At 54.8% G+C, this 25,085-nt stretch overlaps 6 protein-coding genes across 6 annotated transcripts; 3 read left to right on the top strand and 3 right to left on the bottom strand.

The window, feature by feature from the left end:
- Positions 1-1,800: 1,800 nt before the first annotated feature.
- On the top strand, positions 1,801-3,641 carry C8A04DRAFT_12523 (DHS-like NAD/FAD-binding domain-containing protein; the record flags this gene model as incomplete). Its single annotated transcript, XM_062777364.1, has 2 exons — positions 1,801-2,023; positions 2,116-3,641. 2 exons carry the CDS (start codon positions 1,801-1,803, stop codon positions 3,639-3,641), a joined length of 1,749 nt encoding a protein of 582 aa, XP_062636613.1.
- A 1,285-nt stretch (positions 3,642-4,926) lies between these two features.
- C8A04DRAFT_29056 (CHD1-like protein) lies at positions 4,927-10,191 on the bottom strand (the record flags this gene model as incomplete). Its single annotated transcript, XM_062780870.1, has 5 exons — positions 4,927-5,335; positions 5,399-9,452; positions 9,522-9,621; positions 9,681-9,707; positions 9,778-10,191. The coding sequence occupies 5 exons, from the start codon at positions 10,189-10,191 to the stop codon at positions 4,927-4,929; spliced, it is 5,004 nt and encodes a 1,667-aa protein (XP_062636612.1).
- A 2,102-nt stretch (positions 10,192-12,293) lies between these two features.
- Positions 12,294-15,088, top strand: C8A04DRAFT_37602 (uncharacterized protein; the record flags this gene model as incomplete). Its single annotated transcript, XM_062783938.1, has 10 exons — positions 12,294-12,313; positions 12,399-12,423; positions 12,783-13,122; positions 13,178-13,339; positions 13,394-13,490; positions 13,541-13,985; positions 14,041-14,292; positions 14,350-14,413; positions 14,483-14,793; positions 14,873-15,088. The coding sequence occupies 10 exons, from the start codon at positions 12,294-12,296 to the stop codon at positions 15,086-15,088; spliced, it is 1,932 nt and encodes a 643-aa protein (XP_062636611.1).
- An 857-nt stretch (positions 15,089-15,945) lies between these two features.
- Positions 15,946-18,757, bottom strand: C8A04DRAFT_12547 (uncharacterized protein; the record flags this gene model as incomplete). The annotated part of the gene is made up of 5 exons (XM_062777371.1): positions 15,946-17,037; positions 17,102-17,218; positions 17,277-18,327; positions 18,398-18,549; positions 18,623-18,757. The coding sequence occupies 5 exons, from the start codon at positions 18,755-18,757 to the stop codon at positions 15,946-15,948; spliced, it is 2,547 nt and encodes an 848-aa protein (XP_062636610.1).
- A 592-nt stretch (positions 18,758-19,349) lies between these two features.
- C8A04DRAFT_29053 (TRAPP trafficking subunit Trs65-domain-containing protein) lies at positions 19,350-21,289 on the top strand (the record flags this gene model as incomplete). The annotated part of the gene is made up of 2 exons (XM_062780869.1): positions 19,350-19,551; positions 19,614-21,289. 2 exons carry the CDS (start codon positions 19,350-19,352, stop codon positions 21,287-21,289), a joined length of 1,878 nt encoding a protein of 625 aa, XP_062636609.1.
- Positions 21,290-21,705: 416 nt separating this feature from the next.
- On the bottom strand, positions 21,706-24,982 carry C8A04DRAFT_12531 (DNA replication regulator SLD3-domain-containing protein; the record flags this gene model as incomplete). Its single annotated transcript, XM_062777367.1, has 5 exons — positions 21,706-22,481; positions 22,539-23,071; positions 23,126-23,850; positions 23,902-24,630; positions 24,695-24,982. 5 exons carry the CDS (start codon positions 24,980-24,982, stop codon positions 21,706-21,708), a joined length of 3,051 nt encoding a protein of 1,016 aa, XP_062636608.1.
- Positions 24,983-25,085: the final 103 nt, after the last annotated feature.

Here is a 25,085-nt window from a genome sequence, read left to right as displayed (position 1 = left end):
CGTTGGCAAAAATAAAGAGAGCAACGAGTGAGACCGAGTCCCCGGGTTGTGGTGTTTCGGATGGTGAGCACGCGAGTTGTGAAGTGAATAATCCCCACACCGCTCACTAAAAGCTGGCAATATTTGTGAGGCAAGGGAGCCACAGCTTAATAGTTGATTTGTGTTGAATTCCCCCCCAGTCCTAGAAGTTGGTGGAATAAAAAAACCAGAGAGTATTGGGGGTGTCGTTACACCAGTGGGTGCTCATGTGGCGTCGCGTCGTGAAACCGAGGGAGAATGTTATCTGACGAGGGATAATCCTCTTGTGGCCGAAAGATATTGAAGCAGCAAGTTACTCATTATAGACTAGAATGGATTAAAGCAACTAGGCTCAAGCAAGACCAAAAATTTATAGGAAATGATAATTTGACCTGCGAACCTTACAGACCAAAGGACGTAATTCTATCGTAGTTTCCAAGTCGCATGCAGCATATTGTCAAGTGATTCGGTTGGTTGGCAGCCCAGGCAACTGGCAAATCACGGCGACAGGTGGTGAAGGCTGATGCCAAGCCTCAAGGCTGTCCTCCCCAGACCGCGTTTCCCAGCAACGGGTTTTTGCATGTGGGGCGGCTCATGTCGGAGCATGGAACTCAAGGGCTTCATCGCCCAGGCACGTCATTTGTTTCGGGCTGCAGCAAGCTCACAGGGCTGACCACACCAACTTCCAACTTGACTTGTAACTTACAACCGCCTGGAGAACTAGGTAATAATGTATCGCTGAGCTAATCGGTATGAATACTCTAAAAAATAATAATAAAAAGATGCATACACAGTGGTTGGTGGTTGTATCCCTAGCATACTTTCCTTTGGTTCCATTCCATCCCACGAGGTTTCGAGGGTGTGCCGGGTTTATCACACCCCCGGTTGGTGAAAGCGCTCCGGTCTTTGTGTCTCCGGCTTACATGTCCTCCTTATAGGAGGCCCCTTGCCAAAATAAGCGCCACAAAGACTTGCCTTTAATAAGTCGAACAAAACACTTTTGGCCGTTTAGAAGATTCTTAGCTTCTCCTCAGTTTCGAGAAATCCTGAACAATTTAAACGGTGTTAATGTTCTCGGCTCGGGCATTCAATTTCTGGGGTTGATGCACGGTTGAGGTGGACGGGTGGAGAATTTCGAACTCGCTGGAGTCCTATCACCCAATCATGAAACTCCATGCTGAGGTTCCGTGGATCCTGCAGCGCCCCTTGCCGTCTGCCCGTCACTGGCTTGGTTGCCAACACCCCGGCCAGGAACGCCAACTCGAACAATGCCCAGCCAGCGCTCAGGACAATCCATCGCGAATTTCTGAAATTTGAATTCAACCACTTTCTTTCTTCCCTTTTTGTTCACAATAAGCCGGTGACATCGTGTCAACAAGCACCCTCGCGCACGCCTAAATCGTTTGAAAGCATTGTCCAAGCAGCATCTCAATACATTCTGGCAAGGAAATACCGAACCACCTGGGATAAACACGAAAGTTGCACGTCAGCCATGATATAACTCTACTACTCTCCGTTTTCCTAAGGCTCCCGCCATAACCCTTCACCCCTTTCCTACCACTTTTCGAAACCCACGACCGGCATTCCCACCAAACCGCAGCAACACTTAGCACCATGGCGGCCCTCCAACCTGAATCCTCATCCCCCCCTTCATCTCCGCTCTCCGTCCTGTCCCAATCGCCTTCCCCACCCAGCCCGGCGCTGGACGTTTCCAAACGATATCCCTCACCCTCTTCCAGCGTACACACGCCCGGCAGCAGCACACCGCCCTTAAAATCCTCCATGTCGGACACCACAGAGGAAATCAGCGTCCGGACCGACGGGCCCCCTCCAACCAAGCGCCGCCGGATTGCGACGGGCCCGAAAGAGCGCACGACCTGTCGCATCGATTTGGGGAGTAACGGTCAAGAATGGGACGAGGATTTGGACAGGCTGAAGAAGGCCATGCAGAAAAAGAAGAAGATTGTAGTTATCGCGGGTGCCGGGATTTCTGTGTCCGCAGGAAGTAAGTGGTGACAGATCCCTCTCAGCACTTCCCACGCTTCTCCCTCTTCTAGGGGTCATTCTATTGGCAAACGTACTAACGCGCCCGCTTAGTTCCCGACTTTCGGTCGTCTACAGGCCTGTTCGCGACCGTTCGTGGTCAGCACAAGCTCAAAGCATCGGGGAAACACCTTTTCGACGCGTCAGTGTACAAGCACGATTCATCGACCGAGTCTTTCCACACCATGGTCCGAGAGTTGGCCCAGATGACGTCTGCGGCGAAGCCAACCCCATTTCACCACATGATAGCGTCGATGGCCACCGAGGGCAGGCTTATGCGCATGTACACGCAGAACATCGACAACCTCGAAACCCAATTGCCTCCGCTAGCAACTAGAGTTCCATTGAACACCAAAGGCCCCTGGCCAACAACGGTCCAACTCCACGGAGGGCTCGAGAAGATGGTGTGCACCAAGTGCGGCCATCTCGAACCGTTCAACGCATCATTATTTGAGGGTCCAGAGCCTCCATTGTGCGAAAAATGCAAGGAGCAGGACCAGGTTAGGACGGCGTTTGCGGGGAAGCGGAGTCACGGGATTGGCCGGCTCCGGCCGAGAATGGTACTGTATAACGAATACAACCCAGACGAAGAGGCCATCGGGAATGTTTCTAAAGCAGATCTCCGGAGGGTGCCTGATGCGGTCATTGTTGTTGGCACAAGTTTGAAAATCCCTGGTGTACGGCGACTTGTCAAAGAGATGTGCCAGTTGACCAGGAGCCGAAGAGGCGGTATCACAGCCTGGGTCAACATTAACCCCGAACCGCAAGGCACCGAGTTCAAGGACTGTTGGGATTATATCGTGCGCGGCAAATGCGATGACCTCGCTGGCTTGGTTAGCTTGCCGCGCTGGGATCAGCAGGATATTGGGGAGCGTGAAAACTACATGGTTACGGGCGACGAGAAAAAGGAGAAAAAGTACGCCAATGCCCAACGGCGTGGCGGCATCGAGCTTCACCTTGGCTCCAAGCGGTCCAGAAGCGTGGAGGACGACTCAACTTCTTGCAAATTGGAGTCACTTGGATGCGCCGGCATTCCCACGCCGGGCGCAAGCCCACGCGTACGGAGCCCCCTCCCAACTGTCAAGCCATCAACCAAGGTCAAGCCCAAGCAGAGTACCCTCCTATTCGCCAACGGCGCCCCTTCAACAGCGGCCCAGCCCTCTGCAACAACCACCACCAAGGCCCCTACCAAACCGAAGAAGCCCCGTCAACCGAAGAAGGCCCCCGCAAAGCCCCAAAACAGAGTCGACCAGGCCTTCCGCACGACCAAGGCGGCTGCAGCTCTCCCGCTCAAGGACATCAAAATCCTCGACCAAGGCCCCCCATCCGAAGCCGGCTCTTCCGACCTGTCCTCCCCCGTCGATGTGCCCAGCGACTTTCTCAGTCTCCCATCCTTGCGCCCAACCAACAGCGTCCCGCACAGCTCCCCGCTTACCGTTCTTACCGGCCCCCCGAATACCGACGGATCTGTTGCGAAGCGCATGCCTGACACGCCGGCCCGGGAGACAAAGATGGTGCCGGCTTTGGGGACGATATCGCCCACATCCAAGCCTAGGAGCATGGGTCACCTTATTGATTGACCCATTGATGTGGTTTGAGGGGTACGTCGGAGAACTGTGTTAGAAGGAACAATACGTGTTGACGAGATGACATTTTCGCCGTCACACACACGTACACTTGCTTGCCCCTGAGGGCTTCAAATATAATATGTATAGACATCCACAATGGTTGGGTCTAGTCGTGACGGGAGAGTCTGTCTGGGAGGTAGTCTCCAGAGAGGGGAAGCGAGACAGATGAGTTGAAACATGGTGTTCAGGGACAAGGAACCCGTGAGGATGTAGAAGACATTCCCGGTTAGGCATCAAGCGCTGGCCCGTCCCCGGCTTGGCTCGGAAGATAAAATAATACTTATTATTGCAACACTTGTGGTGTATATCAGCCCGACTTTTCTGTGCTTCTGGTTGTTCTTATTCTTCGCAATATACGACCTTCTACATCCTTGACGCCAACTTGAACGCGAAGGCCTTCGAAGGCAAATTCTTAATACGGACCCACACATATATCAAGCTTTACATTGCACGCACACCATTTCTACTCCATGACTGTTAAGATTTTGTCTTCGTCTACGAGTACCTCCTAACCCTAATTCTGAATGGGCAGCCGACCCGACTACCAAAGATAACCCAGGACGCATGATGAACGCCCATGATAACACTGTAGACTACTACCAAGCCCATAAAACGACCAGCAGGTCAGAACCCCTAAAACAGGCACGGCTCTGGATTACATCGATCCCAAAAGGCCAGCAAAAAAAGAGGGCAGAGAAAAAAGACAAAAACAATAAAAAAAACAAAGCAGCCCACAGTAAAGCCAGGCACCAAGGCAAAGCTAAGCCTTAAATGTGCCCGGCTTCATGCTCATCTGCTACTTTTTTTCTCCTCCTATAAGTCGCCCCCACAAACCCAACCCATTGCTGCCAAGCCACATAAAGATGTTCGGAAGGTAATACAAGGACCTTCCGGCTGTCAAGATCCTTTAGTGATACCCACCCGAACGAACTGGCATGTGGCTCCATCTCCTAATGACCAATGCAAACGCCCGCGATGTACTTTATTTTTGTCAAGTTGAGGACGAGTAAGAAAAAAAAAGCAAAACAGAAAAACCAGAACAATAAAATATGCAGAAGAGCCCGCCCCAGTCTCCTCTTTCTTTCTTTCGGTGCCAATACGCCAGTCCCATGCATGTTGTGTAAGACAAAGAAAGGATGGTCAAAGGCGACTGAAAAAATAAAGAACAGAAAACAATGCGTGCGTCGCCAGCCGAAACAAATAACAGCAAAACACCGTAAGACGACCTCGAGTATTACTAGTAGGGGCTGTGCCGGGCCGGCGGGCTGCGGCTCTGCCATGAGGAGTGACGGAGGGGAACACCGCGATTCTCCGGGCGACGGTGGCGGTAGAAGTTAAGACGATCATCGTCGTAGTAGTTGCGGCGTGGGGGGTCTTCCCTGCGGTCGTCCCTTCGCTCGTCACGTCTCTCCTCGCGGCGCTCCTCGCGCCGGTCGTCGCGGTACGGGTCTCGGGCACGGCGTTCTTCGCGGTCACTAGCGATCTCGCCGTCTTCCAAGTCCGGGTTCTTCGGCCGCCGGGGTTCGTTGGATCGGTCGTCCTCCCGTTTCGTCTTGTCCTTTTCCAGAAGGTCCCGGAACATCCTCTGGAGTCGCTTACCGGACACTTTGACCTCTCCGAGCGGCCAGATCGAGGACAAGAACTCCCTGCAATCACGTTAGCAAGGCGTTTGGGGGGAATCAAGAAGGGGGTTGTAGTGTTAGACTCACCAAAACTGGGGCTCCAAGCTCTCAAGATCGGTTTCGTTCTCCGCCCTCAAGCGTTTCAGGAAGCTTCCAAAAGTGCGAATCTCTTCGCCCAGGATTTTCGCCCTCTCCTTTGCGGCGGGGACCAGCTCCTTAGACTGCATAATACGCTCCATGTTCGGCTTGAGAGGACGCAATACCGACCACACCAACTGTGTATTATCGGAGGGGTCGATCTCATCATCACGCAGCTTTGCAAGCTCCTGGAATCTTTCGACAGCCTTTTGCCTGTCTCGCTTGTAGCGCTCCATCGTCTCCGGATCGATCTTCGGCTTCTCCCCCGCTTTGGGCTTCTTCTCATGCCGAGCATCAACCTCAAGCCTCCTATGCTTGCTGTTGCGCTCGTCATAATCGTCATTGTATTTCCGCTTGTCTGGGCGTGGCGTGCCACGATCGTTGGCATTGCTGTACGACCGGTGGTGGTCACGGTCGCGGTGTTGGCTCGGTTTCTTTGACATCGGTGGAGCCGGAGAAGCTGAGACGGAGCTGCCTTCGCCGCGCCGGATGCCGTTGGTCAGTAGCTTTTTGCTACGATGGTGGTTTTCGACGGCCTTCTTTGCGTTTGCATCGTTCGAGTATTTGGCTAGGAGGACAGAGAGCAGATACTCAGAGCGCCGTACCAGATGAACAGCACCGGGAGACTGGATGCCCTTGTCATCGGTTCTTCTGCGCTCCTCTTTTTTGTCCACTCTGTGTTCTTCAAGGAAGAACTTGTCCTGCATTTGCAACTCGGGGTCGTCCCGGATTTGTGTCCAGGCGCCGAAGCCGTACTTGTCGATGCCGATGAGTAGCATGCCGTCTTCCCGTGCTCCCCATTCGCAGGAATACTGAGCCGACTTGCTGGCATCTGGAAGTCTAAACGTCATGGCGTCGCCGTGTTCCTCGAGCACGCGGTGGAGAAGTTTGAGCTGGGGAGGCCGTTCCACGACGGTTTCGGCATTGACCTTCCGAACCTCGCCGAAATCAACCAGGACAGCCTTCTTGTCCTTCTTGGCCAATGGTTTTCCTGCTCTTTCCTCTTCTTCACGCAGCCTTTCGTTGTTTGTGTCCACAGCGTGTTTACTCGCCGCAACGAGGTCTTCAATGATTGACCGGAGGAAGTCGTGGTCTCGGTCACTCAAGCGAGCGTCGTGAACGATCTCCTCCTCGCGATCATCAAAGAAGCCATACCGGAAAAACGCGCGGATAAGATTCCGCGTCTCCTTCTCGTTCAAAGGGCGGCGCGGATCCGAAAGCAAGGCTCGTTGTTCCTCCAACTCTTCAAGTTCTTGCTTCTCTCGCTGTCTCTTCTTAGCGAGACGCTCGGCCCGATCCGTGTCGACGTTCTTTCTAGACCCCTTCAGCGCGGCCTTACGAGGAGCATTCTCTTCCATGGCTTTCGCCAGATACTCTTCGTGCTTCTTCTTCTCCTCGTCTGCCTTGATCGCGGCAAGCTCGTCGGCAGGGATGATCTGGTCCCAATCGCGAGCCAAATCGTCGACTTTGACATCCGTGACTTGCATCCAGTTGTCCCAGTCAATGCCACCGCTGCTCAGGTTCAGCTTGTCGTTGATGTCCGTCTTTGTGACTTCGGCATTCTCAAGAATGGCATCGATATCGAGTTGCTCAAGCTTCTCTTGGTTGCCAGATTGCTCGAAGAGATTCTGAGAGCGCATCTTGAGGATCATGGAGATGTCCTCAGAAGTCTTAGCCTCGTCGATGTTCACACCGTGCTCCTTGAACTGCTCGCGGAGGGCCTTCCCGTCGTCGGTGACGCCAGCCTGGATCGTGAGATACTCTAGGAAAAGCTTGTTGCGGGCACGGTTCACCACCTCTTCCTCGATAGTCTGCTTCGCGACAAGTCTGTAAACATTGACTGGCTTCTTCTGCCCGATGCGGTGAGCCCGAGCCATTGCTTGTAGGTCGGCTTGGGGATTCCAGTCCGAATCGTAGATGATGACTGTGTCTGCAGTCATGAGATTGATACCCAGGCCACCAGCCCTGGTAGAGAGCAAGAAACAAAAGTCTTCACTCTCATCGGCATTGAAGTGATTGATGGCCATGCGACGAGGACCAGCGGGGATGGTGCCATCAAGCCGTTGGAACTGGTAACCGCGGATCCGGAGGTAGTCGCCAAGAATGTCCAGCATCTTGACCATCTGGCTAAAGATGAGGACACGATGGCCATCCTTCCTGAGTTTCGCGAGAAGCTGATCTAGGAGCATCATCTTGCCACTGCTTGTGATAAGGCCCTTGATCTGGTCCTCACGACGGGTGCTCCCAGCAAGGACACGGTCTTCAGCGCCCTGGAACATGTAAGGATGATTGCTGACCTTCTTCAGCTCCATCATGATATTGAGCAACGATTGTTTGTGACCGTTACTCGCGTCCCGGAGCGCCGCGTAGTTCCGTGTCAGAATATTTTTGTAGTAGTCGAGCTGGACGTCAGAGAGCTCGACTCGAATTATCTTTTCCGTTTTGGGTGGTAGATCTGATTCGACTGTTTCCTTGGTCCGCCGCAAAATGAAAGGCGCAATAGCGGCATGTAGCTCCCGAAGCTTCTCCTGTGTTTTCATGCGCTTAGCTTCGCTCTGCTGCTCATCAGCGGCCTCGTTGTTATCCGCTGTCGAGAGCAGCTCGAGTTCCTCGTCAATCAAGACTTTGCCGGGGTTGAGGAAGTCCAAAAGCGCCGACAGCTCGGCGAGGTTATTTTGAATGGGCGTTCCGGTGATTAAAACCCTGCAAGGTACCCCGAAATTGTTGAGCTTGTGGTAGAGCTGAGACTCACGGTTCTTGAGACGGTGAGCCTCGTCAACGGCGAGTACCTGCCACTTGATTCCTTTGAGGTGATCGGCGTCCGCTAGAATGTAATCGTAGGACGTGACCAGAACGTTGAACTTGGTCTTCCTGACATTCCCATCGACGAATAGCTCGTGCTCCCTGATGTTGGCGCGAGCTGCCTCGGGTCCTAAATAGACAACGTAGTTGATATCCGGGGCCCAGTGGTTGAATGTATCACACCACGCTGGGATGACACTCAGCGGTGCGACGACCAGGAAAGGCCCCTCCTGGTCACGATCGTTGCGGAGCCAACTAAGAAATGAGACGGTCTGCACTGTCTTGCCGAGACCCATCTCATCAGCCAGGATGACGTTGTTGCCCCGCGTCCAGTTGAGCGCCAGGAAATTGAGGCCCTTCAGCTGGAACTCACGGAGTTCACCACCCTTGATATAGGTTGGCTGTTGCTCCATTTTGGTCATCCTCGAGCGGGTGTCGAAGTTAGTCTGCTTTCGATCCGACTGCCAGGAACGCGACGACCGGTCCAGGAATTGATCAATCTTGTCTTGTGCATGGTCGCTGATCATGGAAGCATCCTCCCAGGTGCAGTCGTCATACTGTAGGCCTTTCCACTTGACCAAGTACTCCAACCCGTTGTCACCCTCGCGAACGGCAACCACGCGTTCGACTTTGGTGAAGTCTTCTAACGCGTCCTCTTCCCGTTCCCTGTCGAGTAGCCATTGCTCGCGCTGCTCGGGGCTAATATCATCGCCACCAAACTGCAGATCAAGCTCATATTCGACCATCTTCTTGTAGTAGTTCTCGAGACGGCGGAACCCACGGAAGCCTCCGACCGAATCGGTCGTCTCCCAAGTGTTGTGAAGATGGGACTTGCCCTGCCATTTGATGTAATACTCGAAGTCGTGGCGTGTAGCCTGGGGTGTGAGTACAACGCCTTCTTTGGGACGATGGCGGAGGATTTTCTCAATGTACGGCGAGTTATCCTCGACACCCGCGACCCAATACCCAGGGGTAGCGTCCTCGTCTTCCTCGTCCTCTGCTTCGCTCTCTTGGTAAGCACCAGCCGAGACTTGCGCGGCGCGGCGGTTGGACCAGCGTTTCTCGGCTAGGGCCAACGACGGTTGCAGTTCCTGTTGCCGTCGCATCTTCTTCCTGAAGCTACGAGCTTTCGCGCCGCCGTACGTATCGGAATCGGAATCGTCGGCCGAAGTATGGCGGGCTGGGGTACCCCGTTTGGAAACTTGAATGTCAGAGGAGCATTAGCCAACGCCGAAACGATGGGGGTGTTATAAGCGCAGCCTTCACGTACCAGGCAAGGAGCGCTCAAAACGGCGGCGTTTGTTCACCGCTTTCCGGGGGGCTGGGGTGGCATCGGAATCCGATTCCTCTGCCTCATCCTCCGAATCGACCTATTGGTTGGCAGTTGTTAGGACACGGATAGAGCTCGACCTACGACGGCATTACTTACAACTTTACGACGTTGCGAAGGGCGCGACTGTTCCGGGGCGCTTGTTAGTTGACAGGCACGGAAGCAATCGAGGGGACGGGGAGAGGGGGCGCCATACACTACGCCTCAATCCATAGAGCTCCGGGTTCTCCCGCATGTAATCGTCCTCGGTTGTCGGGGCCGTTTTACGTTTGATAATGACCCGGGCAGAGGTCGAATGGACTCGATCGGCAGCGCCGCTGCTTTGCGCAGAGGCTGGACTGCCGGCTTCATCGAAGTCCCCATCGTCTATAGCTTCATGTTCACTAGACTCGGACAGCTCCTCCTGTTCATTTGGAGCGAACTCGGGTCCGTCATCATCCGGTGACCCGGCAGCATCGTCGGACTCCGGCGTTGCGGCGTCGAGCGGAGCCGGTTGGGATTCGGACAGGTCGCTGTCACTTCGGGCGTCATCCGCTATGTAGGAATGACGTTCGTCGGTTGAAGGCGAAGCGTGTCCATTCACCGGACCGGGTTCCGGGGATGTTGACATGACGATGTCCCGAGCGCGAGCCGCTTGCTACAAGGGCGACGATGTCAGTAAGAAATCTCTCACAGTTGGAGCGTCGCAAGCAAAGGCTTCAGGTAGGGCCTGTTCCCGCGACTCGTAATCAAAAGATAGCAGCAAAAAACATGGCACAATCGCGTTTCAATGATGCTTGTCGCATTCGGCGCGTGTAAGTGATGACGACGAGGCTGGGGGCGATGGCGGGAAGCAATTGCGGCCGTCAGTAAGCACGAGCACCGGACGGACTACGTGGCTGGCATCGGCTTCGACGCGGGCATCGATTTCCGTCAAAATTCGCGTGTACAGTGCCTCCAGGAGGTAGTAGGGTAACTCTCGTGATGAATGTCTACCGGGATCGATGTCGGATTCGAAGGACGAGACACGGCGGGTCACGTCGTGGTTGGAAGCGCCAGAAACAGCAAGTGCAGCACTTACAGGCTATCAACAGCACCTCAAGACAGCAGACTCTTGGCTCAGCTCGTCCAAGGTATGCTCTGATCAAGGATGGGGTGGGGTTGTGAAGAGCTGGAGACCCCAGTGTGGTTTAGTGATGATGGTGTAGCGACTTCGCAGTGGTGGTCGGTCGGAGGAGAGAGAATGGAAAATGGTGAATCGGAGCTAGGCACCCCCGGTGGCCTGTGCTGAACCTGGCAAGCCCCACTTGAAAGGCGTGGATTGGCCCAACAGACCGTTCCCTGAGGCTGACAGCTGGCCTTCCACTTTGAGCAAGGCCTTCAGCAGCTGCAACTAATAAGCACTCTCCCAAGCCGTACTCGCTTGAACGACTTGTTGCCAAGCTCAACGACGACGAGGGATGACGAGTTATAAGCCAAGAAGGAAATGAAAGGGGAAAAACACTCGTAAATATAACGGGCAACCCTTCAAAGGGTAATGCTAAACCGCAATGATTGCAAGTGAAAGAAAGCCTTACGGTGTGTATGGTCATGTGTAAAATGAACACGGTTGTCGGTCCTTGAAGGTTGTCGATTTCTTTGCAGTGTCGATTCCTTGGTGTATCTCAGGGCAACTACCTCGGTGTTGGTAGCGAATCCAGGGATGGTCGAGTTCGGGGTGTGGGCGGCGTCCTTTATAAACTCTTCGTTCGCACTAACAAATCCAGATCGATCCCGTAAGGTTCATAGTTACGATCAAAATGACGAAGAAAACCCGTGTCATATGCGTCTCGTTCCCCACGGTCCATGTCAACGGGCTTCTTTCACGGGGATCTCGACTTTCTTGCATCATTCCGAAGTAACATAGTCGACGGCGCCTGAGAAAAAATGACGGCGACCTCTTTCATAGGTTTCCCCGTTTTGTTTCTGCTGGCCCGGCGAACGGCACATGCGGTACACGCGCACGCGACAGGACGGTAAAATAAGTTTCTTGACATGACGGGAATCAAATGATCCTCTTTCTTTTTTTGCTTGGGAACAACAATTACTAACTAGTAAGATCACAGCATATGCCCAAGACCCAAAGATAGAGAGGGAAAATGCAACTTAAAGCATCTTCCGTTCAAAGGGAAAGTTGAGTATTTAGAACGGGCACCTGAGAACGTTCACATAACGTATCGAGTGTACATAGTAGCTGCTGGGTCTGGAATAGGTAATATGTACGAAGTAGAACACAAAGACTTCGCAGCCTCGTTGATGGGATGCTTTCGTCTTTCACGGGCGCGCGTGCTTCTCGATCCACCTGAGTCTGCTGTCCTATCAGCAGCAGCGTATTTCAGGCTGACGGGTGCCAAGATACCGCCGCCTTTCCCCATTTGTGTTTTTTATGGCCCCTCGACATTTTTGCCCTGCCCCTCTCTCCACAAGCGGCAACTCCAAAGTTGGTGGCATTTTTGCGGGACAGGATTTTGATCCACAGCTGCAAGTGCCCCTCCTGCCGGCAACCAGATTTCGAGGTCTGACCACCTCTCGCGACACGCATCATCCCACCTAGCCGACGCCCGATCGTGCGGTTTTCGAGAGTGAGAGAGAGAATTGGTTGCTGCTCACCTGCGCACACGCCGGATTTCCGACAACCAACGTCGCCGAGATACTCAAACAGCTGTGCCCCACAAGACGCCAACAAGCAACGCCATGGCCGACAAACTTACCCGGTACGTGCCCTTGAACGCCAAAGTGGTGGCGGGCTCTCGATAAGCGGTGTTAGGACTTCCCATGCCTAACTTTTATTTTGAACAGTGTCGCTATCGTCAGTAGCGACAAGGTATGACTGCCCCGCAGACCTCCCTTGCGACCTTCCCTTGGAACTGCGCACGAGAACGGGCCAGTGCTGACATTTTGTGTACAAATAGTGCAAACCGAAGGTTCGGAAAAGCTGGAAGACCAACCCGTTAGGTCAGAAGAGGGTGCTGATAGGAATAGAAATGTCGTCAAGAGTGCAAGAAATCATGCCCCGTCGTGCGGTCCGGCAAACTTTGTGTATGTTGCCCCCCCCCCCCCCCCCTCTTCCCCTTCTTGCTCACAAAGTGTTCGCAGGCTAACAATGGACTTGGTAGATCGAGGTATGACCTGGAGTTATCATCTCCGATCTTGCAGATATAGGAGCTAACAGCTTCACCTAAGGTGACCCCTGAATCTCGCATCGCCTTCATCTCAGAACAGCTATGCATTGGTTGTGGTATCTGCCCGAAGCGTTGCCCATTTGGCGCTATTACTATCATCAACTTGCCCACGAACCTCGAGAGTCAAATTACCCACCGTTATGCCGCCAACAGCTTCAAGCTCCACCGCCTTCCCATGCCGCGGCCTGGCAACGTCTTGGGTTTGGTGGGAACCAACGGTATTGGCAAAAGTACTGCTCTGAAGATTTTGAGCGGCAAGCTCAAGCCTAACCTCGGCAGGTTTGACAACCCGCCTGATTGGGAGGATGTCATCAAGTACTTCCGTGGCTCGGAGCTCCAGAGTAAGTTTACTTGGTAGGATTGGCTCGATGCCTTGATTAACTGACACTCTGCCAGACTACTTTACCAAGCTGCTCGAAGATGACTTGAAGGCGGTTGTCAAGCCGCAGTACGTCGACCAGATTCCCAGGGCCATCCGCGGCCCCGACAAGAGCGTCAAAACTCTGATTGAGAGCCGCCTGTCCTTGGATAACTTGGATCAGGTTCTTGACACCCTCGGTGCATAACCCCCCTACCCCCTAGCCCCCAACATATTAACTAACGGACAACAAGAGCTTCGCCACATTTATGACCGTGACGTGACGTTGCTTTCTGGTGGTGAACTGCAGCGATTTGCTATCGGTACCGTTTGCGTGCAAAACGCCGACGTGTAAGTCATCACAGCGCGCCCATTTGCTTATCGTCATTAACCCCTGCCAGCTATATGTTCGACGAGCCGTCGTCATATCTTGATGTCAAGCAGAGGTTGAGCGCTGCTCGCATCATTCGATCTCTCCTGCGGGCTAATGACTATGTCATCGTCGTCGAGCACGATTTGTCCGTGTTGGACTATCTCTCGGACTACGTGTGTGTCCTTTACGGCCAGCCCGCGGTCTATGGTGTCGTCACGCTTCCCTACTCTGTTCGGGAAGGCATCAACATTTTCCTGGACGGCCATATTCCGACCGAGAACTTGCGCTTCCGCGAAGAAAGCTTGACATTCCGCATTGCGGAAAGCGGCGAGGAATTCATTGCGGAGAAGTCGCGAGCTTTCCGCTACCCGGCCATGGAGAAGACGCTGGGTAATTTCAAGCTGAGCATCGAATCCGGCGCCTTTTCTGACTCTGAGATCATCGTCATGATGGGCGAGAACGGGACTGGAAAGGTGAGTTTTGTGGGTCATGCATGTGTCTGCAGGCCGATAACTGACTTTGCGCAAGACCACATTCTGCCGCATGTTGGCTGGTGCTCTCAAGCCCGATGGCAACCAGAAGGTTCCCGAAATGAAGATTAGCATGAAGCCGCAGACCATCACGCCCAAGTTCGAGGGTACCGTCCGGCAGCTGTTCTTCAAGAAGATCAAGGCCGCCTTTTTGTCTCCCCAGTTCCAGACCGATGTTGTCAAGCCTCTCAAGCTTGACGACTTCATTGATCAAGAAGTCAAGAACCTGTCCGGTGGTGAATTGCAAAGAGTACGCTTCAACACCCTTGGAAATCATGGAGCTCAGCTTCTTGCTAACACTCGACAGGTTGCCATTGTCTTGGCCCTCGGCATGCCTGCCGATATTTACCTCATCGACGAACCGTCTGCGTGTAAGCATTTTTTTCACCGGATCTTGTGCTTGCTTGCATACAAGTTCTAGACTAATCCATTGCTCTCAGACCTCGATTCCGAACAACGTATCGTTGCCAGCCGTGTGATCAAGCGCTTTATCATGCACGCGAAGAAGACGGCCTTCATCGTCGAACACGATTTCATCATGGCTACCTATCTCGCCGACCGCGTCATCGTCTTCGATGGCCAGCCGGGCATTGATGCGCATGCCAACAAGCCCGAGTCTCTGCTCACCGGCTGCAACACGTTCTTGAAGAACCTTGACGTCACCTTCCGCCGGGATCCCACCAACTTCCGTCCTCGTATCAACAAGGCGAACTCCCAGCTTGACCAGGAACAGAAGCTCAACGGCAACTACGTAAGCATATTCCCCTTCTGACGCACATGTTGAATTTGGACTAACCAACCACTTCTTCCCTCTTACTAGTTCTTCCTAGAGGACGTCGAGAAGAGCTCTTGAAAAGGGCATCCCCAAGAACAAGCACAACAAACACAACCGCCGCCCCTCTCGCGGCGATGCATCTGATTCTGGCGTTCTAGGCGTTCAAAAGGTTGGCGGATGCAAAAGTCGGCCCGGCGGCGCCCAGGGAAATCCGGACGGTGCATCAGACGAGGCGGGCATGTCGGAGGACGACGATCCGGACATCTTCTAACATTGGTGGCGGCAGTCGATCGCCCTGTTGTCTGGTCCTATCGAGAGAGGAGGGAGGGCCTCTTCGAGCTAGAACCTCCCCACAGTGCAGATGTTGCTTGTAGAAGAAGGATTAGTGGAAGTCGCGCGAGGGGATTCTAGCTGGGTATCTCGGTAGATTGAGGGACAGCGGAACAAGTTTGGATGGCTGCCGCCAAGCCCTGGCGGATAGAGTCCGCAAAGGGTTGGGGTGAGTATATAACCGCTCGAGCTACTTGAGTCCTTAGAGAGAAGCAGCCTCAGGAGTCAATATCAGTTGATTGATGTCTTTGAAAACATGATGTCTTGGTCTGTTGCCGCGCTTCCATCGAAGGTGCCTTACATATATCATGGGCATTTTGATATCACGAGGCAAGAGTCAAAACGACTCATCAACTTTTCATTCGTATTTTTGATATTCCTACATGACTGCACCCAGCGACTTATGTACAAGACGGCCGAGGAGCGTGCATATTTAACCAATTACAATGTGGCCCTTTTCTTCAATTTTACTAACGAACGACCTGGCGCGGTTAAGTTAAAACAGAGCTTGTGAAACGGACAACGTACATTTTTTTGAGCCGGGCGTGTGTCAACACCTCGCTCTCACATTAGATAGACCCCCCTGTTCCTCGTCCAATACCCAGGCAAAGGCAAACGGCCCGAAGCCGCGCCCTCTCTCTTCCTAACCTTCTCGGTGTGCTCTCGGCTCAAAAGTTATCCTTTTTCAGAGTAGTGGGAGTGTGCATATTTGAGGACTGCTGCCTCACCTTGGGATGGACCTTTTGCTTGTTGGTCCAATATCACTGTGCGGGCAGCAGCTTCTCGAAGCAAGATGCTCTAATCCTCCTCAATCTCACCCTCCTCGCTTCCGGCCCTAACACTCGGCGACAGGACTTTCTCCTTCTCCTTAGTCTGGAGCGGGGTCCGCTGGCCGCGGCTTGGGGGCCCGTCGTTCGTCCCACCACTCACGCTGCGCTCCCCGTTACTGCCGTTCTCGAGCTTGACGCGCTTGGCGGCAGGCCTATTGCCGTCGCGGCGGTCGGGTTCGTCATCGGGGCCGCGGGGCCGCGTGCGCGAGTACGACGAGGAAGGCCGCTCATCGCCGTAGGGCAGCTCGTCGACGTCACGGTCGAGAATGCGGCGCCGGTAGACGCGTTCGCGGTCCTCTTCGCGGGTGCGACGCTCGCGGTCGTAGTGATTCGCCTCCTCTGCGCGGGGACGGCGGTCGTAATCGCGGTAATCGCGGTCACGGTGGTCACGGTCCCGTTCGCGTTCGCGTTCACGGTCTCTATCACGGTCTCGCTCACGGTCTCGGTGATCGCGCTCGCGGTAATCGCGCCTATCACGGTCGCGCTCGCGGTCGCGCTCGCGATCTCGGTCACGCTCCCGGTCACGATCAGGCTCACGGTCCCGGTCCCTCTCGCGCTCGCGGTCTCGCTCGCGGTCGCGGATGGATGGGGACCGGCCAGCGGGAGACCGACGGTCCGCGAGGAGGACGTCGGCTGCGCTAGTCTTGCGGTAGTTACGCTCGCGCTCAGCGATCGCATGGCGGCGCTCGGCTTCATACGTATTGTGCTCTGTGGGGCTGCGGCTCCTTACAGAACGGGCACTGCTGCGATGAGATCGCTCACCTCTGTCACGATAGCCATCCGGCCGGTCGCGGCGTCGCTGGCGGTCCTTATCCACCTCGTCGTCCTTCTCCTTGAGGCGGCGGACGTGCTTTTCGAAGGCGCCTCGTCGGGCTTCGTCGGAGCTGACAGCCTGGAAGGCGGGGACGTGAGCCAATCGGGTCCGAACCTGCTCGTAAGTGTCGTCCAAGCCAATAGGGGGATCCATCCGTTTCATGTGAGAACGGAGGTCTTCTAGGGCGCGCCGCTGCTGACGATCGGACTGCCTATCTTCGTCAGAGCGTTTAGCTCGCTTTTGAAGCTATCGGGCAACGAAGTTAGTGAACAAAGTCTTCGCAAGTGGGCTAATAACGGGAAGAACTCACCCGCTCGAAAAGGAGCTCCATCATGTCGCGTTCAATGTTAGCCGTGCGTTTGTCACCTTTGAGGATTAATTCAAACTCTGGGAATGCCGTCTTGGGAGTGATGTCAAAGTGTTTGTCCTAGTAGCAGTTAGTATACCGTTAAGTAGAGGAACAAAACGACCTAGGTCAGGCTCACCTCCATAGCATCGAGGACATCATTCCGGGTAGTCCTCAGGGCACGCTCCTCTTCCTCGACAACATCCCAGAACATCTCCATGGCTGTTGAACCAGGCTGCCCAGCCACAGCTTGATAACGTTCCTCGTGCTCGATGAGGGGGTGAATGTTACTCCATTTTGCCCCAGCCTTGATCTTGCCGTCTCTCCGAAGCTCGGCAAGGAGGGCCACAAAGTTATCTCGGGCCTTGCGCTCACGGCGAAGCTTCTTATTCTTGTCTTCCTGCAAAGAGTCGTTGAACCTGCGCTCCAACGCCTTGACGTGGTTCTGGAAAACAGTCAAGACGTCGTATTTGGTGAGGGATTTGTACTTCTCATCATTTTGGAAGGGAGCTGTGCCCTGAATCGCGCCCTGGGCCTCGGCCCAGCGCGTATAAGGCTCCAGGTTCAAGGTCGGCAGCAGCTCGATCAGACCATCCATGGCGCTCTTGCGCATCGCGACTTGCTGCTCCTTGTGGGCCTTCTTGAGATCAACGACGTAATCTTCAAAGAGTTGGCGCCGCTCGTTCTCGTCGTTGGTAGAACGGAAGATGGTTTCCCCTTCGATCATGGGGCGTGCTGTCTTCCAGCGAGTGTAATGCTTGATTTCGGGATGGCTCCGCAGCATGGTCGCGAAATCAGTACGCAGCTTTGTCAGCCTCTCCTTTGCACGCTCTTTGTCTTGGACGACAACGTCATGGCAGTACTTCTCGAAAGCAGCCTTCCTCTCTCTCGGATCCTTGATGGCCCGGAACTGCGGGTCTTTGACGGTCGCTCGAATCGCTTGCTCCCAGGTCCAGTCGGGCTGTACCCCGCTGCGGCGGAGGAGCTTGACGAACGCGGCTTCGGCTTCTTCGGCGGTGGCATATTCGGGGTCGTTTGTCGCGGGCACGAAGGCCTGGGCCTGGACGTTGTTGCCGAAGGTCAGTTGGCGCGACTCACCAATAGGCTCACGATGATCGCGGTAGTGGTCGCCACCCCCAAAACTACCATGATGACTGTTGCTGTGGGCACTAAGAGGCGTTGCCACGGGACTGAGCAGGTTAGCGAGATGTCTTTTGACGAGCAGGGGTAGGAAAGGGGGAGAACAAAAGATCTGCTCACGCTGGGGTTGTGGGGGTTGCCTCGCCGCCAGCCAGAGCCCGTTTGTAGACGTCAGGCATCTCCCACGAGCTCTGCTCTGTCTTAGTATTGTACCAATACTTACGACCGCCCTCGGCCGTGTACTCCTTCCATGGCTGGTTTGCGAGCGCTCGCTGTTGCATGAGTCAGTATAAGCTATGTCCCGGGATACTCCGTAAACCACCACAGATCTAAAATTATTCCTACCTCTGCAGGACTCATGAGATCCTCAGGCTTCGTCCATTGCGTGACCTTGGTCAGAGGGTTGTAGTAATAGACGCGATTATCCGGAGTACGATGTTCCTGCCAGGCAGCGCCCGGTGGTGCAAAGGGTGCGTTCATGTTGCGTGCTGGTTACGCCGGCTCGGAGCCTTAGGGCCTAAGATCGAAAGCTGTGGTTGGGAAACACGTCGAGGATAGCGATGGCCGGTACTGGACCGTTGTGTTCGGATGCGCAGTATTCCACGCTTCTCGTTTGCGACGTGCGACGAAAAGGCAGAACAGACGGACAGACAAGGCGCGAAGCCTGAGGAAATTGCAGAAAGCAGGGCGTCGCACTGATCACAATCCGATCCGTGCACGCGGCCGCCAAGCCCCGACCACCGACGAGCCGCGTTGAAGTCCACTGAGCCCCCACCGCATTTGCAGGGGTCCTGAGCAAGTCGCATGCATCCAGCTGCAGGCACAACGACAAGGAGCAGGTGTCACCTCCTCCTAACGTTCCCAAGCTTGCCTCGACGGTTCGTTTTATTGGTGCCTCGCCACCGTGACTGTCAGCGGATGGGGAAAAAAGGGACGAGAGTACCAATTATCGAAACTTGCTCGGCGACCTTTGTTATGACGGCTTGAATTAGGCCGGAATTCCCAGCGACGACAACTCTCAAGCGAGGTACCTCCCGAGACCGAGGTACCTCGTCACAACCTTTCTCCCTTCATGGCTTTACCAGACCCAGAAAGCATCGGCGCCGGCGCCAGCGATACGGACCCGGGGGCAACCGCCTTCCTTGAGCAGTCATACCTTACGTACATCATACCTTTCGCGACTCAATTCAACCCTAAAGAGGCCCTACAACAAAGTGAAGGGTCGGTAGAGAGCAACATCGCAAATGTCGAGCAACGCGACCAGCTGTTCTTTGGTATGAGGTTCGCAAACTGCCCCGAAATTATCGTTTACCCATTGCTCATACGTGAACTACAGATGAGACCGTAGATGTGTACTTCGTTCTCCGCGCCCCATACGCCGATGACCAGACAATACGTTCCCACCTGCGCCGCCTCGTTGTGACTCTCGATGCTCACATCGTGAACGGCGCTATATCCGACCGAGACGGGGCGGCGCCTACCTCCGAGTTGATCTACAACAGTTCGCTCGAAGATATCGAAGATGTGTTTATTGTGGCGGCCGAAGAGCCCGAGGAAGAGGATGTCCAAAGGTATACATACGCGGTCTGGAAAATCTCTGTTTTTCTTGCACGGCCCAGGATACGGCTGCAGTTGCCTTCAGTGGTCTTCTCTGCCGTTGCAAGCCTCAGGATAAACTCTGCAGATGTCGGCCCATCTGGGACCGCGGGATACGGCTATATGGAGAGCGGGACGCCGTCTGGGATGAACCTTCTCGAATCGTTTGCGGCCGACCCGCTACTGGGTGGGATTGTGCCCCGGTTGTCGGCTCAGAGGGTATCTAGGGTGGCCCCTCTAACGAAATCGAAGGATGCTCTTCACCGCATAAGCGGGCTACAGGCGCTGAAGCTGAGGATATACCCGGTTCTACACACCCGAGTCCGCTTCACGCGGCCCAACACCACACCCCCGAGCGCTTCTATGGTCGCGTTACTCGAGGTTGATTTTACCCCTTATTTCGACTGTGAGGCTGCTCTGGACAAAATCAGCTTAGGCGTCACAGATGGCACGGTCGACGACCTCAATACCCAAGATGGCATGGCCCTCCCCCTTAGTTGCGTTGCTCACGACCACCTCACTTTCCTCTACAAGCTCGCGCCCCAGCAACGCGACATTGTTCGCAAAAACCTAGCCCGTGATCTCGAAGTCACCATCGAGATCCTCGTCCTCGTCCGACCCAAAGGCGAGCCAAATCCCTGCACGCCCCGCCTCGTCATGACCTGGACTACCGCCATCGACTTCACCCCGCCCGTCAACCCGGGCTTCGGCCAGCCAAAAACCTCGCCCATCAAGCGCTCCCACAAACCCAGCCAGCTCTCCATCAGCGGCGGTGTCGATTCACAACCACTCGTATCCCCCTCAGTCATCCGCCCAGACTCCCTCCCTACCCTCGAAGCCGCCACCGCCCGGCCACTCGAGACGACCATCCCAGACTTCGGCATCACCATGACCTTCACAGGGCCCCAACACCCCGTAGTCGTCGGCGAAGAATTCGTCTGGACCGTCTTCGTCGTCAACCGCAGCAAATCCGACATGCCCCCGCCGCCCTCAGCTCCAGCCTCAGTCCTAGCCCACCACGCGGCCGCAACGGCCTCGCGCAAGCTGATGCTCGTGCCCATCCCACGACGGCGCCGCAACGAGCTGCGCGTGATCCGTCCGCCATCGACGGCCGGTGCCGGGTCCTCGAAACGCGACCCGTTGATCGCCGACGCCGTGCTGGACGAGGCGGTCGTGCACGCTATGCAGCGCAACAGTGTGGTGGATGGGGCCGAGGTGGTGTGCTTGTCAGCGGACGTGCGGGTCGGCCCGCTGGCGCCGAACGCTTGTGCGTTGGTGGAACTGCGGTTTTTGGCGCTTAAGGAAGGGGTTGTGGGGTTGGACGCGGTGAGGGTGGTGGATCTAGGGAATCAAGAGCATGCCGATGTGCGCGAGTTGCCTTTGGTTGTCGTTGGCGCTGGGAAGGGTGACGAGTGACGAATAGATGGAAGTGATGGAGACGATGAAGACGAGATCTTGGAAATCATACATACCATCACAAATAATACGTAGCGCGGTTTGGGATATCATCATATACCCCCCACAGCGTAAAATAGATCCCTTTATTTTCTGCTCAGCTATATTCGTTAAGCCTTCGCGGAAAAGAAATACCTCCTGATTCTGTATCTAAGCCACTTGGTTTCCTAGCTCGCAATGCTCCAAACATGCCCTCTAAACTATGCCATAATGCTACTACGAATAGGTATCTCATGAGCCAAACCCCGAGCGCTCCCGATCAAGACCATAAGTGCCCAGTCTAACTCCCAGACGCCAAACGTAGAAGAACGAGAAACCCCAACCAACGCCTGCCAAGCTTAAGTTTACCCAGCCAAAGCTCTCTATCCATCCACTCATCATAGCAAATCATCAATGTCATCTAGGTCCGTCGTCTCCCAGCCAAGCTGCTGGTAAATGTTCACCGACGTCTTCGTCGTCGTCGTTGTCGTATCACTCTTATTCTCTGCCGCGCCCGTCGCGCTCTCAGCGCCATCACTTCCCCCAATAGGTTGAGTAATAGAAGCAGCCACAACTTTCTCTGTTGTCCCCTTTGTCTTGACCCGCACAGCCCTGTTCCCTCCGTCTCCCATCGCCCCGAGTGGGAGTCTCGGCCGAATCGGCGAATCGTCCACCATAGGCAACCTGTCCTTGCCTGACCGCGGCGCCAGCGGCGTTTCGAAGAGGGCGCCGAGACCGGGGGAAGAGGGTATGTCTCCCGATGTGAATCGGCCTATCGGAGCCGCGAGGCGATTTGACCGTGGCTGGGCGGCTGCGAAAAGAGGTGGTGCCGGTGCCGGTGCTCCTTTCCTGGCCATGATAGGAGATGACGGGAGCAAGCTGGGGCCGGGTGTTTCTTGAATCAGCCGGAGGTCCGTGGCGGGAATGGACGAAGCCGCTGGGCGTGCAGGGGTTGCGTGGACACGATCTGCAGGGGCAGCAGCGGCGGAAAGCCTGTTGGAGAACTTGCGGGGGAGGGTTGAGGCCGGAATCATAGAGGCGCTGGAGGGGGGCATATTGGAGAACGGCGAGGGCTCCGCATGCTTCTTCTCTGCCGCTAGGACGTCTTTGTACCTGTTGTTGGCTGGCGTAGCCTTCACTTGAACCGCGCCCGCACGGTTTGGCTTTTTCAATTCTATACAGGTTGGTCAGTAGGCATCTCACAAAAGCCAATGAGTTTGGGGGAACTTACTCTTGAGTTGCCCTGCCGAAGCTCGCTTGTCAGCGGCCTCGACGATGTCTTTGACGGCCAGACTCCTATTCGGCTTTTTGAGCGCCGATATGGCGTCCTTTAGCTCAGCGTCTACTTGAGCCTTCTTCTGCGCTTTCAGATCGATACTGCTTAAGCTCACGCTTCGAGAGAAGAGATTGGAGGGCCGTTCTTTGACGGAGCCCGAATCCGCCCTTGGAACCAAGCCCATGATTGAGGAGTCACTAGCTTCTCGCTTCATGCCTGGGATCACTGTCTGACTAGCGGAGCGCAGTAGCGCAATAGCTGCGGACGGCCCCCGCGAGACGCTGCGTCGGCTCCGCTCAACGGAGAGCGCGCGCTCCAGCGACCTGTCCTTGTCCCGCTTCGTCGTTGGTCGTCTGATTGGAGCCCCAGGCTTCGGCTTCACGGCTGAAGCAGGTTTTGCTGCACTGGACTTTGGAGGTGACTGAGCAACAGGGCCACCTAGCTTGCGACTGAGCGAGTCGCATGGGCCTGGAAGTCGAGCTGAAAAGCTGAGGGTATTCATTAGCAGATGGGAGAAACGAAGCGAATCTGACATGACCTACAATGGCACAATGACGTCGACGCAGAAGTCTCTCAGGGGGTTTGAGTTGGCCCTTTCAAGCTCTCCTTCTGGGCCAGCCGTGAGCGGCTGCGATTCAGCTACCGCCTTGACCTCATCTAACGTCGTAGACTGCCAGATGCAGAGGCGATCGGCATGGACATCAAGCAACACAGGGAGGTTGTGTTTGTTGCGCTTCTTGGCAGACGGCTCTTGACTCGCCTCTCGAGAAGGCGCTTGAATTTCCATTCCGGGAAGTTGACACTCGCTACCCTTCGCTTGCGCTAGGGGTTCAAGCGCTAATATCTCGAGCACCAAGATTATTTGGAGTTGTGTTTCCCTCCTCCGCAAATAGGAGATGTGATATTTGTGTTCGATCGCCGTCAAACTCTTCTGCTCGTCTTCGCCAGACGTGGGCTGGTTAGAGGCCCACCAACTCCGAATATGATCAATTTCCCCAGGGTACAAGCCATCTTTACCCAACTTTGGCTTTTTGGTCTTTCTTTTCTTCGTCTTTGAAGCGCCGTCGGAGTCCTGGCCGAGTGGTTTCGTGGTTGCAATGATCCCAGGAATCGTCTCCCGGTATTTCTTGTCGATCACTACAGTGGTCATAACGAGGCTTTTCATGAACTCTATCAAGTCGTTCATGTCAAGGTTCGAATCCCAATCCATGTGGAAGGCCGCTCTAGCCCGAGAAAGAGGCCCCTTCGCAAAGTACGCCAACGAGCCCTACTCCTGTCAGCACATCACTTACAATTACCAAAAAAAGGAATGCAATACCTTTGAATGATACAGTGCTTCCATGTACTGGGCCCTGACATTTTGAAAGATCCCGTCGGCATCCGGTTGGGTAAGAGAGTCGTTAGCAGGCCCGGCAGCCGGGATAGGAGTGTCGAGTTTACTGGACGGAGATGGGCCCGAGTTTGTGTGTGTTCCGGCGTGCTCAAGCGGCAAGGCCGCCGGTTGGGACTCCTCTGGTCGAGGAGTCTGGCTCTCCTCGGCGGGTTCCGCGCTTGCAGGCAGACTTGGCAGCTCCTTCTCAACAACCGATACCGAGCGCTTCCGAACCAAAGACTGGATCCCTTCGATAGCTAATCTCCTCCTCTTGTTCTCATTGTACATTGACGGAGTAATCAGCGGGCTCTCACCACGACTGTCATTCTTGACAGTCTTACCGCCCTTCAAACGTTCTCTACAGACAACGGTGGCACTTTGACTGAGCGCCTCAATGTTCACCCAAGACCCCACTTTGCACAACACGTATAGCCCGTTGCTCTCCCACTCAAGAGCATACACCACGCGGTTTGTCTCTGAACGAGCCAATAGAACATTGGATCCTAAGCGGCCCTCGAGGTCGAGAATCTTGATTTTGGATTCGAAAAGTCGGCAGATAGGGAAGTCTCCGTAGGGCTGAGAGAGATCGAGAGCCGACAAAGGGAGTGTCTCTCGGGGGAGAAGCATCAATGGGTGTAGGATCCGCGGTTTGACCATGAGAGTCGAAGGGTACGGCTGGTGGACGGTCAGTCAATTCTCTAGCCCTGCGGGTACAAAAAGAGGCGAGGAGGACCCATACTTTGAGGATAATGGTCCCTCTCAGAAGTCCATCATCCGCCATAATGGGGAGGTTCCGCTTGCGCTTTCCAGACCCAGGACTGTTTGGGCCGGAACCAGCCTGTGCCTCAGAATTGTCGTACTCTGCATCGCGGGCCGGCGGAGCAACGCCGATTGCTGATGATGGCCGAACGGAGGCCCGGCTTGACGGTCTGCTGGACGGCCCGGCATCGAATTTGCTGTCAAACCTGTTGCTGAGCCTGCTGCTTGGGCGCGTTGCGGTTGCACTGTGTCCTACAATAGAGGACATATCGAGAGAAAAAAGCACTCAGTCTTCACGTACACATGACGGAAAACAAAGTGTTCGCCAATTGTCGAATGTCAAGAATGTTGAAGGGTGCCAAGGACTGGTG

Source organism: Dichotomopilus funicola, assembly GCF_033296635.1.
Source record: "Dichotomopilus funicola strain CBS 141.50 unplaced genomic scaffold C8A04scaffold_35, whole genome shotgun sequence".
In the NCBI taxonomy this organism is placed as follows: domain Eukaryota; kingdom Fungi; phylum Ascomycota; class Sordariomycetes; order Sordariales; family Chaetomiaceae; genus Dichotomopilus; species Dichotomopilus funicola.
This window is presented reverse-complemented; position numbering and strand designations above follow the sequence as displayed.